Below are 16,392 nucleotides of genomic sequence, written 5' to 3' on the forward strand. Positions count from 1 at the left end.
GAAATCGCACACAGTGCATGCAGACCTAACTTGCAAATGTTGCCCCAGTAATAAACTCGACCTAGGAGTATTTACAGAATGATTACAAAAAAGTTTTAAAGAAAATTTAAACAAATTACGGCGCTTCTTGGACCAGTTTTCTGAATTTTCGCAGACAGGACCGTAACGCGAATGTTTTCTTTCGACATCAGTCAAATCACCGATACTCTTATTACACTTGTTCATTTAATTCAATATTTTCCTACTGGTAAAAGACATTTTCCTCTCTAAACAAGGACTTAGGGCGGTGATTGTTTGATTCGTAATATTGTATGCACCTCGAGTGGGTGAAAACTCTGTTTTCGTGGTTTTAGAACTTTCCTAGAAGAAATTTGATCCTGGTTTTTCGCCTGTCCTTGTGTAGGTGTGGGCCACTGTCTTTTGGAGAGGAACGTTTTTATTCGGAGAGGAACTCGCCCAACAACACGCCTTACGCGGTGTTTCGTGTGGCATCGGCTTTGATTCACCCGCGAGTTACTAACCTCCCTTGGTTTGGGTCCCAGGAGCTCTCTTTATTTTGGTGGCGCACCGGCACGCCGTTTGCGGACTTTAGCGGCGTGCACGCTTGTGACAAGCTAGCCAGGCAACGCTTTCCCCTCAATAAGGGGGCCCAGATTCCCGACATGCAATGGTGGGTATTTCGAAAGACCACGGTGCTGCCTGGAGCATTCGCGGAGCCGCTCTTTCGCATGTGTGCTCTCGCATTCTCCAAGTGGCCGCGGTATCCTGGGTGAGCGGCATAGCTTACTTCCTTTGCGCAAGAGCAGCCCCACCACACTTGGAGTCATGATATTCTGCTTCAGTTTGCAATTTGATACCTGTATGTCGAGTTAAGATCCCGACCATACCTCGACGGCAATATTGTACTGTCAGTCTGTCATCACTAAACTCAGTGAAGCAATCGCTCGACATTTCGAGGCAATGCATTTCAGCTGTTCCTGGAAAAAGATTAAAATCTCAATTTGTTACCGCCCTTGCCTGGCGCTGAGAGGGCGCGCAGTTATGGGCGGTTTTAACCTGTCCGGGGTGCTTTGGCGCCGAGCAGTGGTGCACAGCACTGTGGTTTGTGCTTTGCCTTATTTCCTTTGAACATTTCAATCTCCAACGCAGGCGTGTATAGTAGGGGCAGACAAAGGCGCCAAAACAGCTGTGCTCTATGTCGCAGGTAGCGATAGACACCCTGTTCCTGTGCTTCTGCGAAGATTGCGAGCAGAACAACGGTGTCACGAGACCTTTCTTCGTCACAGATGCGCTCAAGGTAAGGGTAACCGTAAGCGAGCAGGCGGCAGCAGCCAGTAATGCTGCAGTAGATGCGCAGAGTGCTTTACTATTTAATGTTTTAACCACCGAAGCTACATCTGGAATCGCGCCTTGGAGGCGGGCTCCATAGTAATTCAGGCCACCTGGGAATCTGTCACTCGCCGTAATTACGGCACACGTGCAGTTTTCATTTTTCGACTCCATCAGCAGGACGGCCGCCGTGGCCGGGATCAAAAACCCCTATCTTCGCTCGGCACCACAACGCCTAAGCCACTCAGCAACCGCAGCGGGTGCTCATCAAGTGCAAAAATTAAATCATCACAAAATGACACCATGCTAATATTTCCACAAGTGGCATCACGGAGATTAACCCGCTTATTAGATGCCTGCTTACTAGAACCTTGCTTGTTAGATACTGTGCAGTGGGCAGTGGTTGGTGTTGTTTACAGGGCATTCGATAAGTGATATGAAAGTTATGTCACTATTTCGCCATAGTCACTTTTCACAGCGCACTGCTTGTGCGACCTTTTTTATTTTGTTATTTGTGAATACCCTCAGGGTGAATACATTGAAGAGGGGAGTGGGGTACGAAATACAACAATAACAAAGCGTAGCAGCGTAAGAACAAAATATGTAACAATATACATTGTACAGTGGCTCAAATTGCACGTACATGTGATAATAACGGCAAAATGTGCTTATACAATGCACGCCGTTTTGGTAAAGGTAAGGTTACACAACGGTATTAGGAAGAGCTGCATTAAACAACTCGGAATGAACGATTGCAGCGATGTCACGGGGAAGGTGGTTCCAGTCTTTTGACGTTGTCGGGATAAATGATTTAGAAAAAGTTGTTCTATGGCATGAAATTTGGCCTACTTAGTGGGAGTGGTCAAGACGTGAAGATACATATGACGGCGTGGTTATAAGAAAGTCGTGAAAGGTATCGTGATAAAATATTTTATGGAAAAGGCAGAGCCGAGCGATTTTACGACGCGTGGTGAGCAACGGCAGTCCCACGTTCAATTTCATTGTAGACACACTGGATCCGCGCTGATAATTAGAAAGAATTAAACACGCAGAGTTGTTTTGTATCATTTCTAGTTGAGGAATAAGTACTTCTACGTGAGGGTCCCATATCGATGAAGCGTACTCGAGTAGGCTGCTGAAAATGGATTTGTAAAAAAGTAGCTTGATAGATGAAGGAGCAGACTTAAAAGTTTCGTTTAAGATACCCGAGCATGCGATTTGCTTTGTTAGTGATGAAGCCAATATGTTTTTCCCAGAAAAGATCTGTTGTTATGTGAAGGCCGAGATATTTGTACGATGAGACTGATTCAAGAGCAATGTCATTCATGTGATACGAGGACGTGATTGTCGAAAGACGTGAAACCCGCATGAATTTACATTTTTTAACATTCGGCTTCATTTGCCACGTGCTACACCAGTTGGAAATTTCATTCTTGCCACTTTGAAGAGCTTGAATGTCGTCGTTAGTTGCTATTTCTCGGGAAAAATACAATCATCGGAAAATAAATTAATCGAAGAGGAAACGCAGTTAGGTAGGCTGTTTATGCAAATAAGAAAAAGTAAAGGGCCGAGGACGGTTCCTTGAGGAACGCCTGATATTACGGAGGCAAGCGATGACCTAACGACGTTAGCTGCGACAAATTGTTGGCGATTACTAAGGAAACTTTCAAGCCACTTTAATACGTTAGTTTCAATTCCAATATTTCGGAATTCTAGTAGAAAACCGGTGAGAGACCTGTGAGAGACCTGTACAATAACCGGCTCATGATTTGCTTCTGGGTGAGTCTTATCGTTTTGTTTTTTTTTTCTGTGATTGCTCCTCTTCTCGCTTGTAGTCGTTTGGCAGTGTGGGCCAACAACGGAAAGATTTTGTTTTTTGGCAGTTCTGCGGTAGGTTCTGCTGCTCTCTAGTACGGTAATGCCAATGATTTTCACGTGTCTGTTCACTGGGATCACATTTTGACCGATTTTTAAAGCGAGGCTTTTTACCTCTACCCCGTAAGGGTTCTGTCGCGACAGTTAGTGTCAGGAGAAAACCCCCTGATAACAAATACAAGAAGTTACTAGAACCGCCAAGAATCAAACCTGGAACGAATAGAGAAACGGGGCGAGAGCCCGCTGTCATACCGATTGAGCTACGAGCCCACGCGGAGATGGGTGAAACAGACGGTGAACTCACCGAGCACAACTGTGGGCTTGAATGTTACATGACAGCGCCAGGCGACCTCTTTCGCCACTGTGCACTCCACACACGGCACATGCAGCGGCCGCGTGCGCGCCTTGCGGATGCGATAGAATAATAAAAATTTGGGGAAGCTTACACCAACGCATGGCATCTCACTTCTCCTCCGCTTCTGCCGGCCATCTCTTCGCTTCCGTCGGCGTCCGCACAGACGGAGGAGACGTAAGATCGTCTAACAAAGGGTTTGAGTTTCTTTTATTTTATAAAAAAAAGTTTCCACTCATCTGCTCCACAAATACAAACAAATAACCACTTGTCGTAACTTATGCATTGTTTTAACCTTAGCAAAACTATATCTTTGAATAATAAAAGGTGGGGTTAAGTGCATATAACTTGTCTCTGGTTTCCTCCTTTTTATAGCCACGTGTGTGAATTCAAGTGACGTCGCATGGGTAATCTTTGTGGGTGTCGTTTCTTGCTTCGCTTTCCAACCACGTTCACAGGGTGGATTGGCACGCATTTTTTATTCGTTTTTTTTTTACTATACCTCGCGGCGCCAACCGCTTGCAAAACAAATCGTGCGACGGAGGGATTACGGCAAAAAATTCGAAAATTTGTGCAATCCCAGGCTGTATTCTGCGGTTTATTTATTAATAATACACATAATAGCTCGTCCCTGCTATGCCTTAATTTTTGCACGCCTTATTTTCGTATGTATGCCGCACTTTCCGGGCGGCAGGCGTTAAGCTTTTGCTGCGTGGTGTAGGTATGTCAGACAATGTTGGTGCCGGAATCAGTCCCGCTGGGCGACGTACTTTAATGTGGTGGCCGGAGCTGTGGGTAAAGCTGGCGGCCGTGTCTTCCGAGCGTGCCTCAAACGACGGGGCGTAGACCGTTGTGGGCCTACGTCGCATGAAGCGTGCCAGTGTAGCATCACTTGTGTTCGGTATAGTCACTGCTTCATAACATAAGAAAGACAGTGTCTGTGCAAGAAGACGGCAGAGGCGTCTGCGTTCGCTGACCACTTGTTTCGCCCCATTGATTCATGTTCTTTTCGTATGAATAAGGCAATGCTATTTTGGTTGCTTTTTTCAGGCATTCATGACCGAAATCAAGGATAGCCACCCAGACATCATGACGACACCAAGAGCCATAACTTAGTAGGACAACAGAGCGCCGGATTCCCGCGTAACCCACAACCGTGGGGCATGAAATAAAGTTTAGGCAAAGTTTGAGCCTCTACGATTTTCCTGCGCTGTCGCATTGTGATCTGTACAAAACAGTTTTTATTGAGCCGCACTTTTGTTGTGTTCCATGAACCCTGTAAATACTGTATAACTTTACTCTCACCTTAGTTTAGAAGAAGCAATGCTTTCAAGTGTGTTCCTCTTGAAAGTTCTTTCTCATGGCCTCCTTGCACAGCAATCAACTAAAGCAGCCTCAGCTATTGACTGAAAGCTTGAACATTGCGTGCCAAACACCCCTCTTTTTTAAACCAACACACTACATTTTTTCTCAAAAAATATTTTGACGTTTACTGCGGTCTCAAAACCCTTTCGTTGCCACACTTAGCTCGAAAAAAATTCAAACACATGAAAACCCTTTAAAAATACTGTACTTAAGCAAAGTGTTCCAAATTTGTAAACTTTTCAAAATATTCTTAAATAGATAGGAAGTCAGAGCTATATTTGTGGTACATGTGCTTTCTGGTCTTTTTTCTCAAGTGTAGACCAACTTTGTATCAAAATATTTTTCTTTTATTTGGCTCAAAGCATACAACTTACCTGCTGCAATTCCTACAATCTACAATTTTTAACTGGACGAAGCGAACCGCCAAAAGATTTTAGGTGTGACTGCTTCGTGTACTTTGTTAACAAAACATCTTTAGAACAGTGAATTCCCGCCATTTGAAATGCCGAATTCTGCCAAAATGTATTTTTGTAGTACTTTCGGACGCCCAATACCAATACAGGGGATAATCCCTTGAGTAGCGTACATATTTTGCTTTTACTATCAAAAATTAAAAACATTGAGGTTTCTTTAGCCGCAGAAAATTCTTCAAGTCTCGCCCTCCAGCGTTTGTTTAGCGTATCCGCCTGTCCCTGTTCTTGTGCCTGCGTCGCTACGCTGCAAAGTGCAGCTCGCGGAGTGATGCCGGGCCGTAAATGATCTTACGACCCGCACTTAACCAAGCTGTGGTGGAGAAGTATGATTGAAGATTTATTTTTTAATATGGAAGTGTTTTATGGCCAGGTGTACCCAGATCTCACCGGCGTCATACCAGAAAAAGTTCCGCTAACGCGGCTCCGCCCGGATTCGAACCACGAACTCCCCGCCGCTACGGGAGGTACATGGCGCTATGCCAACTGTGTTATAAATTCAAGCGCAAGTAGGTTTACGAACGCGCCTTATATCTCCCACTACTTTCTTTATTCGGATGGTTCTGCCGTATAGGAGAGGCGAAGGGAAGTAGTTCATCATGACGCTAATGAGCGCCGACAGTTCGTGCCTCGATGCCAGTGCCTTGGTGTATGCGGGACACGGGTGAATTGAGGCACGCTCCACCACCTACTGCTTTCGGTGTCGTTTTCGGTTCGGTTTCGTTCGCACGGCTTTAGATGCGACTGCATCTCATTCACTCGCCTTGTCCCTCCATACGGCGTTGTTGTCCGTCCACACCACTCCCCCATTCTCCTCGCCGCGCGAGCTGCGCTCTCCGCCTCTCACCCCCTCTCCTCTCTGATAGCGAACACTCTCTCGTGAGGGGCATTGGATTGGATTCGATTGGATTGGCTTGGCTTGTCTTGGCTTAGATTGGATTGGATTGGATTAGGATTGGATTGGATTAACGTGGATTGTGTTGGATTGTGTTGCGTCATAGCCGCGGCTGAAGCTTCACGGCACGTTTCACGCGATGGGAGCATCAACCTAACGAAAACAACAACGCAACCCCCTATGCGTCGCATCTACACAGAGGTTCCCGCGAGGGGAGGTGGGAGTAATTGTTTTAAGGGGCGGTGGTTTCCGTCTGATCTACGCAATGCTCCGGCGCGCGCAATCCAGTGTCTAAAGTTGATGCGTCTGACGGTGCCATACCGACGAAATATAAATGGCGATGTGCAAGTTCATATGGATGCTGAACAAACGCTCATGTGAAGGCACATTTCACTTTCGTGTTTTACAGATTCCTATGAAAGAGGCATCAACCACATTTTTCTGTCAATACGAATGCACGTACCAGAGACAGAAAAGGAGTGCGCATGAACAGCTTCGAATATTTAAGCAAAGGCACCCGCAAAATTCTTCCAGCCATAGATTTTTCTGCGTAACAGCGAACTTTGACGTGAGAGGAACTTGAGCCAAAGGAAGCCTATCGCTTGCCATTACCACCGCACGCTTCTGCGGCTACGTTAGGATACGTCTTGCTCTTTTCCAGCTGCTGCCCTATTTGAAAGCACAACGCGTGCAGAAATACGACGTAAGCAAGTATGCATACAGTGCAGGAAAACACAGCCTTCGCCTGTCTCAGCGTCCATTTCCGAACGTCATAGGCCTACCCTGCATCAATTCATCGTCCGTGGTATATGTTCTATTCATTGGTGTGGCACGCAGAGGGGCCACCCTGCCTGTGTGCCGCCATTTACGGGCCGCAAGAACCCCGCTCCCACTCTCTACCACTCTGTATGGGAGTGCCCGCGACCACTAGGCGGGCTCACCCCTACGTATACGCGGACGCGGGAACGCTTTCCGCATGACATTGTTTGCCTGTGGTGGCAGGGATGCGCGTGTAGCCAATAAAAATTATCTGTGCAGGGAAAGGTTGTTAATGTTCTCTTGCGGAACGCCGCCACTTTGTTGTGTTAGGTCCGAGCGGTGCGGAGGGTGCCTTGCGACCCCGGGGGAATGCCTCTCTAGTTGTCGGGGGTAATTACCGCACTAGAGAACGCAAATTACGGATTCGTGCTGAGGTTAACGTAGCTTCGACATCGTTTGAGGGGACAGACGTGAATAAAAAAAGGCGCACCGCCGCGTCTGGTGAATTTCTATAGTCCAAGGTACTTGGAGAGGTTCAAATTCGTTATCGGTATGGAGTGTCGCCATGACGGCGGAGATATGCAACGAGGGAGTGACAACTGCCCTTTATAATGGGCTCACCGTGTTGATGAATACACAAATTTTGTTGCCGTTGGACATATATTTTAAGCGCGCGCGCCGTATAGGAACAATAGCATTGAAGGACTCTAACAATGCTTTAGAGAGGGCGTACGAGGGTCAATTAACAGGGCTCAGACTTGATTTTAATAGGTTGGCTTTTATTTGTTGTGTGGTTGTGTTTTAATAGCCTTGCAGTTTATGAGTGAGAGAGAGAGAGAGAGAGAACTCGTTAGGACAGGACAGGTGAGCTCTGCTAGCGGAAGTGCTTCCTACCGAAAATGCGGAAACTTTTTGTACCCAAAGAGAAATCACTCTTGTTTGCCCCAGGGTGCAAGAAAGGGACGCAACTGAAGCCTTGCGCCCATTCGTTCACGAGATGGGATGCGAGCTGCTGTTGCTGGCGCAGCGCCCAATCGCGGGTATTACTCGATAGTCTCGCGCACAGCGCACGTGTGGAACTGTCAAGAGCAATCCCGCAATGACGCGCAGGAGAAGAAGATGGATGAAGAAGAGAGGCGGAGAGATTCAGGTAACTTCCGGAACATTTTTCTCGTAAATGCTAAACTGTTACCTGCCCGACTGCTTAATAGTCTCCTCCAAAGTTATTTGGCCTCCATGCAGCCAGGTGCTGTAATATACCCAGATGCCTCTCAGCGAGAAAAAAAATCCGGTATAGTTATATTTTCCCTTTCCCTGAACTGGTCCTTTTCAAATCGTCTGGTTGATTTTATCCCCGTTTTCTACGCCGAATTCCTGGCAATTGTTTTGACACTACGACAGCTGGATGAATAAACTATATTTTCAAATATAATTTCAGATTTTTTTTCCGCGTGTTTAGCCCTTCTTCCCCGAAAGACAATCCCCTTCTGTGGACGTTTCGGTCGCTCCTGCCACCTCATCTCTCTGAAATTCACCTTCTTTGGGGTCTTGGGCATGCGGGCCTCATATTTAACGATAACGCAGACTCTCAACAAGGATCGCACTCTCTGGGCCTGTCGTAGAAGTTGTGGAACCGACACCTTAATTAGCTGCTGCTAGGTACCGTAGGTTGTTAAAACTTCGATAACAGCAAAAGCCAGTTTTATTGTCTTTAAGAGATTTTAGTCATCTAACGAGAATATATTCATAACAATAATATATTCATAACAATAATATATTCATAACAAGAGAATATATTCATAACAAGACTGTTCACCGCCTGTGTCGTCATTATCAGGACGAGACCCCGCCTCTTGTGCAGACTATGTGTGTGCGCAGAAGACTGCTCTTTGTATCTGTCTACTCCGTCATATCGTTCTTTTCTTGCGTGTATGATACTGCGCGCGTGAGAAACAAACACACTGTTACGTTTCTTCTTTAGTTTTACATTCCTGCACTGTTTTTGCTTGCAGTCCCCTGGTCATCCTGCAGCTTGTGCCTAACTTGCATTACTTATCGTGTTTTGACTGTATAGATTATTCCTTTTCGTACGTGTTACAATGTACACCCAATCCTGTTGAGGGCCTTTTGTAAGGCTGGCAGTATTCCTGAAATAAATAAATAAATAAATAAATAAATAAATAAATAAATAAATAAATAAATAAATAAATAAATAAATAAATAAATAAATAAATAAATAAATAAATAAATAAATAAATAAATAAATAAATAAATAAATAAATAAATAAATAAATAAATAAATAAATAAATAAATAAATAAATAAAATTCTCGTGGAAATTAGAATGGTGTCCTTCGCGCGTCTTCAAAGTAAAGTTGACTGGTGTCCAGACAGCCCATACGAAATACGGCGCTGAAGAAGAGGATCCTGAATATACAAACGGGGATTCGAAAAGTCCGGTGTGTTCCATTGCTGCATGGTATTCTTGCGTGCAAGGGGGCGACTGTGGTTGGGATTGACCTTCACGAAAGCCTACTCCTTCCTCATCGGGATGGCCAGCAGCGCCCACTGTGGCGCCTGCGGGGCGGAAGAGACTATATAACATGTGCTGTGTCGCTGCCTCGAATACTTGTCGGAGAGGAGCGTGCGATTGGACAATCGACCATTTACGGTGGAAACTATTATAAGTCATCAGTCTTTACCATCGACCTCGCAGAAGGCGACGAAAGCCCTTTTACGTTTCCTGAGTCAAACGAACTTGCGTGAAAGACTATAGTGCCCTAAACGGGACTAGAGTGCGCGCTTTCCCACTCCTATCTCTTCCTCTTCTCCCCCCCCCCCCCTTTTTATTCCGTGAGCCCCATTCCCCCAGTGCAGGGTAGCAAACCGGGCTCTACACCTGGTTGACCTCCCGGCCTTTTCTTTCTTTTTTCTTCTTCTTCTTCGCGCGTCTTAGAGGTTATTATTACAGCCCTACGTTGTCGAGTACCCCAGTCGAACAGGTACTGGTACAGGCACGGCCGCTGGATGAGAGGCGCACTGACCTTGCGTGCGCTCTCATCCAGCGGCCGTGGTACAGGTAACCAGGTTCTGGCGCGAACAGCTTTGTGCAGGCATTGTAACGATGAGGAATCTGTCGACCACTACCTTTTGACATGTAGGCGTTTTTCCCGTCTCAGACGTCAGTTCCTGAAGCTGCCGCTTTGCAGTCTAGGGATATCCCTATCAGTGCCGGCTCTACTATTTCTCGGGGCTTCTGAAACGGGGTTCAGCCGTCGGGATGTATGCTCGGCCCTCCCGCGGAGCATTGGAAGATTCTAACTTAATGGATCCACTTTATGATTGGAATTGTTTACTCCAAATTGGAATTTCAAGTTTCCTTTTGTCTCTGTCGTTTATGGATTCAAAACTCTTACCAACCGGTCTAAATGAGCTTTTCTAAGCGCCTCGTAATTAAATAGGAATTCTATTTATACCTAACGCAGCAGCAACAACAGCAGCAGCAGGCAGGTGCGGCGCGAAGACGCCGGATTCCGGAACAACAGCCACGGTTTACGTGACCCAGGGCACCGACGTCACTACTCAAGCCCGGGCGGGAGCGGGCCGACAAAGCTTCGGCTCCAATCTTCCGACGCACCACCGACCCACGCTTTGACGGCTCCAGAGGCGACGCGAGTGTCTTCTGTCAGCGGCATCGAACCGTCGTCATATGCTACGACGGCCCCCACGCCGGCAGAAATCACATCGCACGTCACGACGACAGCACGAAGTGCCTACCTTTTCGACCGCTTCACAGCCACTCTGCGATTTCAATTCGGCAACGGTATTGGGTAGGCCTGTTTATGGACTCTGTGTGAGACCATGTAGATTATAGTATGAGGCTATTTAATAGACCTCTCGATTTAATTCTAGGTTTTTAGCATGGCCGAGGTTGAGCAGTTTTGCCTGGTTCCCGGAGAGCCGTGCTCCGCATGCGCGAGGAGCAGTGACGTCACATGGCGCACAAAACGTGCTCGCTGCCCGGCGTCTCTCACACACCCCACGCGCCCGGCGTCTTCGCCGACCTCCGTTCTGCACGCTGTGGCCGGGTCCACTTGATGATCTTGCGACGGGCGGCCGGGTGTGCAACCGATGGCTCGTGCGTCGCAGCAACACCGGCGTGCGCCTGTGGAACCAGCTTAGCTCTGGGGCGATTGGTGACGCTGCGCCGGAGCCGGGTGATAAATATACATGTGTCACATAACTCGTATAGCGTGTCTGTGTCGTTGAAGCAGCAGTAAGCTTGATAATCAAGCTAATCCCAGGCAACGAGGAAAGCAAGAACAACCAGCGGAACCTTAGCTGACGCTACGTATATCCTGGCATTTTCGAGCAAAGCCACTGCTAATGTTTTATGACCTCTTCTTTTTCGTGTCTGTGGTTTTCTTTGCTGTGTTTTGTTTAATTAGGGATGGGCAGTTTTTGTGATAAATGTCGCTTGCCAAGCTTGCCTTGCTTTCCCATGTCCTTCTCTGAAGGTCGAGACACGTGACAGGCACAGTGGTGAATCCTCCCACCCTATTTAGAACTTGAAGGTTCGGGTATAAGGAACGCTGAGATGCAGACCATGCAGACCTTCAGGGCCTTTGTTTACATCGGGTTGAAAAAGTAAATTTGCAGAGAAGGTCGATGCCATGCACAGATGGATATGCTTCGCGAGAGTCCTGCCACTTTGCCATCTGCTCACTTTATCCAGTTCGAGAGATAATGACAAAACTATGCTTGCGAGATAAAGAAAGCTGTGTCTTGTTACGTGGGTAGTGGCCAGCGCTGGCGGCTCATCAGATGGAGTATTACGTTCTATTCCCGAGCTGGCGCTGTGATGATTTCGCTGATTTTGCACACAAGCTCACTGCGCTGGTTGGACAGCCTTCGTAGAGCTTGCAAAGCACCCTGCTATTCCAAGAAGATCATTCACTGCCGGGCAATATTTTCGGTAATAAAATGAAAGGCAGCCCTATAGCCGCTAGTTCGGTATCAGTGGATGATATTTTGTTGCTGAGTTTTTTATCTTGATTGCACACTGTAACGAAGGAATCCGCACGCCGATGGCGGATGATTCAGCGGTAACTGAGCCGCCCGCATAAACGGTCGTGTGGTCTCCGTACGCGGTAAATATATATTTAAAAGTGAAAAACCGGCGCAGCTACGGCCATAGACGACCTTTTGTGGACCACGTGATTATTGCTTACAAACCTTCGGTTGTTGATGTGGCTAATCAGGGTTCTTTGTGTGTTCTGCGAAAATTAGTAAACACATATTTAAAATGCCGTTCTCTCATATAATTTGAACCCCACACACACAGGCATTGTGTCTGACGACATGGGATTAACAAGTAAATGCATCGTCATCACCGCCCTCTTGACGCGCACATTGGTGGACTTGGCCCACTGTTCATCCTATCCTTGGCATGGTAGTATCGTTCGTGACGAAGATTTACGATATAAAAAACAATGCCTGCTGACTTACTGGCGTCTCGTTAGGAGAAGACAATAGGACCTCAATCAAATCGCACTGCTCATGTTAAGACAGACCGAATTTGAAGCAGCCTATTTCCAAAGTAGGGAGGGCTTAGCCTAATGGTGCCTCATATTTTGAGATTCACACTTCGCAGTTTCGTGTGCCACTCGATTAATATTGTTTGTGATAATTTTTTCCGGTCAGGCTGGACCCAACATGAGTATATATTTTCATTGTAATCTCGTGAAACACATTCTACTGGTGAATCCTCGATTTATACATACAAACCCATTTCTTAAACATAAAAAAACGTGTATAACAATATATTACACACGTACTAAATGTACCGTGTTTCTTATACATGTGTTAGGAATAAATTTTCATTTTATTTTGCGATTTATCAAAAATTTAGATAAAAAACAAATGTTTGCACATTGCATTGAAAGAACCCACTCATCCTAAATGAGTAGGTTCTTTTTCGCTGTGTTTTATAATGTAGCTTTTTATCAAAACTGCCAAAAATTCTTATGAACGAATAGGCCTTCATTTTCTGCACCATTTCAGGTTTGCCTCTTTGGAAAGTGCGTAAAGTGTACACAAATAGCAGGTATGCAACCGTGGGAAGAATGCGAAAAACTATAACTGTAAGAACTCATTCCGCATTCTCGATATAATACTTATGACAACAATAAGACAAATAAAAGTGTGAAAGATGTGATGATTGTTTGCTGAAATGTTCTATGTGTACAAATTCACCTACACGATAAGTATTCTGTTGTGGTCTTAATGCATGTAGGACGCTATATAGCAGTCTCTGAAGCAATGGTGCGTTCGTGCATGCTGAACCAACGGGGTTATCAGACATTACTTAAGCAAGCTCCTTAGGAAACCTTGAAAAACAGAAATTGCACGCATTTGCGTACATACAAGTGGCCGCGTGCATTGCCTTGGCATGGACGTGAACTGGTACCAACGCGAAGGACTTTACAGAAATAATATTGCGTAAGAAGGCGAGATTTCCATCTATATATTTATTGTGCGGGAAGAAATACGCTAATTCGATGTACTTGTTTCATGCCGAAATAAAATTTATAATTCTCGTCGCCCCATGTTCTAAACGAATTCTATCTATCGGGTGTCACACGGAAGTATTACCGAGGGTTATTGAAGGAAAATGACATCGTGGGAAAATATTGTGCCCCACAATAGAACTCTTCAGTGCGCTCAAGCCTGCTTACGTGCTAGCTCTACGTATTAAGGACCTATTTACGGTTACATGGCTCTTCCGACACTTTCTTCTCTGTTGCTTGATCATCTTTCGGCGATGAATCATTTCGACAGGCTCTCATTCTGCTGCACCGCTTTTACGACTGTTTATTCCAATACATTTCTTCGTCCTAAGCGCACGTCGCGCTTGCAGGCAGATGGGCACACACCACAGCCAGTCTAGAATCAGGGTTCTGCGCCGGGATGATGATGGTGGTGATGATTACGGTGCAGCTTTTGTACGCCCCATATCTGGACTTATTTACAAGAGGAAGGGCAGCGTCACGACCCGAAAATACGATATGTTATAAACAACCTTAACTCCGCCTCACCTGGCACATTCGACGGTAAAGTTTGCGCTCCATAACAGCATCCCGTACCGTCGCAATGTCTGTCTTGACGGTCCTGAGCTGTTGCTCGTTGTCCCCCAGCAACTGCGCTCCAGTGTACTACAGCAGCTTCACAACCTGCCAGCTGCTGGGCATCTCGGCAACTCTCGCACTTATGATCGAGTACTCCGCCGATTCTTTTGGCTTGGCTTATACCACTCCGTACGCCGGTACATCAGTTCTTGCGATCAGTGCCACCGCAAAAAGGCACCAACCTCGCTTCCAGCGGGTTAGCTCCAGCCTCTTGACATCCCTGCAGAATCTTTTTTAAGTGCGAAGCACTTCTTAGTCGGGCCTACTCCTGCTTCCACCGCCGTCCTCCGTCCGCAGCCTAGCAACGGAGCTAGCTACCGTGCCTAGCAACGGCGCCGGATTTCCGACGCGTGAGGGCGCTCGCATAGCGCCTCCTCTCCCCCCTCGCCTACTCTCCTAAAGCCCCTTTACTACTCTCCAGCTCGCAACACCCTCTCTCGGCGCGCCAGCCAGGCCACTACACTATATAAAAAAAAAACAGCATCGGGCGCCAGGTTTCGATCCGACGACTTTGCGGCCGCAGCGCGACGCTCTACGACTAAGCCACGGACGCATTTTTTTTTCTTTATTTCCAGACAAACACCGCTGTTACAAACATAATACACAACAACAAAACAAACCCATTACACTAAGACATAAAATCACTGTTCCACTCTAGGGTACAGTGCTGACTACTAAAATATTTTCATTTTTGTTAGCTCCTCCATTTGTGACAACCAGTCTGGAACACATTGGCGTGCCTTTTGAACTTCAAGAAAAGAGAATATGGCCTCTCGGAAATACTCATTTACTGGCCGCGCATCAATGTCCGAGTGGCGGACTGCCATTCGGCATCTCCATATACTGTGCAGTCCTAGTAACATTACTAGATCTAGAGGAACGCCATCATCATCAGGTTCAACGGACAAATACCGAATACCATGGACATCGATTGGCAGATCTTTTTTCAGCGTACGTTGCAGCACATCCCAGAAGAAGACCCCGTCCCAACAGTCAATGAAAACATGTTCAATGGTTTCCGGTTTGTTGCATAACCAACACTGTTCACCCCACGGCATAAAAAGGCCTTTTTCTTGCATCCATGTTTTCACAAGGAGTGTCCCGGTGTGTAGTTGAAAGAAAAATGTTTTACATCCCGGTGCAACTGGCATTCTTTTAACCCGTTTTAACACATCTCGACCCGTGCCAGCCGAGTGAGCAATTCTGTACATAGGAACGGGAAAAACAGTGTCACAGAGATCGTTATACAGTCTTTTCCTAGTCACTGCGTTCAAATACTCTAACGAAAACCGTGCGCATAGAAAACGTAACGAGTCCACAACTTCTTTTAGATAGTCACGGATACCACCTGGCATACACAATGTCGTAACAGACAACTCAGGCAAAACCCTGCCTAATCTCACTTGGCAAACGGTGCGCAAAAAGGGATCCTTTACATCCCTCCAAAACAGAAAGCGGTTTGCCAACTGACGTAAAAAGAGATGCGTTAAACCTAACCCCCCTTCCCGTACACGTCGAAAGAGATTTGTACGACTCATCCTCTCCCAGGTTGATCCCCAAACAAAAACTGCGAAAACACGATGTAACTTTTGGACGTTTGCCCGTGAACAGTGGAGTACCTGTAACACATAAGAGGACACCCCTGCCTCACGGACCTCTGTACTTCTATACGCCTTCCAACCGCTTTGTTAACGATAAGTCTAGTTGTACAGTTGTTATAAGCCATGCGCACACCCTCTAGAATAACTGATCCGATGTTACTATGTTCCAAAACCGCCATAAGTCCATCGTGGGGCACACGATCAAACGCCTTTTCTAGGTCTACCTGTAGCATTGCGAAGCCTGTATGCGTCACGTCACAAATCTCAAGCACACTCCGTGCCTTGTGTATATTCGTAAAAATTGGCCTGCCTTTAATACCACATGTTTGATGCGGCCCCACTAAGATGCTAATTACGGTCTGCAACCTTCTAGCCAATATTTTCATTAGTATTTTATAATCAACGTTTGTTAAGCTTATGGGCCGGTACGATGTGACTTGGCGGAGTTTGACAATATCATCTGTTTTGGGAATTAAGATCGTGTGGGAAGCCGAAAACGATGGTGGAAGCGTTTCTAACATATACGCTTCTTCAAACACAGCAGTTAACACAGGGGATAT

At 46.3% G+C, this 16,392-nt stretch overlaps 1 protein-coding gene across 1 annotated transcript in view; it reads left to right on the forward strand.

Moving 5' to 3' along the window:
• The window catches only part of LOC144157653 (choline transporter-like protein 1), a 164,344-nt gene extending 159,598 nt beyond the window's left edge, over positions 1–4,746 (forward strand). The window contains exons 18-19 of the mRNA XM_077688469.1: positions 1,205–1,297; positions 4,607–4,746. Coding sequence (XP_077544595.1) covers positions 1,205–1,297; positions 4,607–4,672 — 159 coding nt within the window. The 3' untranslated portion in view covers positions 4,673–4,746. The remainder of the gene's footprint in view (positions 1–1,204; positions 1,298–4,606) is intronic.
• The last annotated feature ends 11,646 nt before the right edge of the window (positions 4,747–16,392 follow it).

The sequence above is a fragment of the Haemaphysalis longicornis genome, unplaced genomic scaffold, assembly GCF_048455015.1.
Source record: "Haemaphysalis longicornis isolate Haplotype H1 unplaced genomic scaffold, Haemaphysalis longicornis Haplotype H1 scaffold_10, whole genome shotgun sequence".
Lineage (NCBI taxonomy): Eukaryota > Metazoa > Arthropoda > Arachnida > Ixodida > Ixodidae > Haemaphysalis > Haemaphysalis longicornis.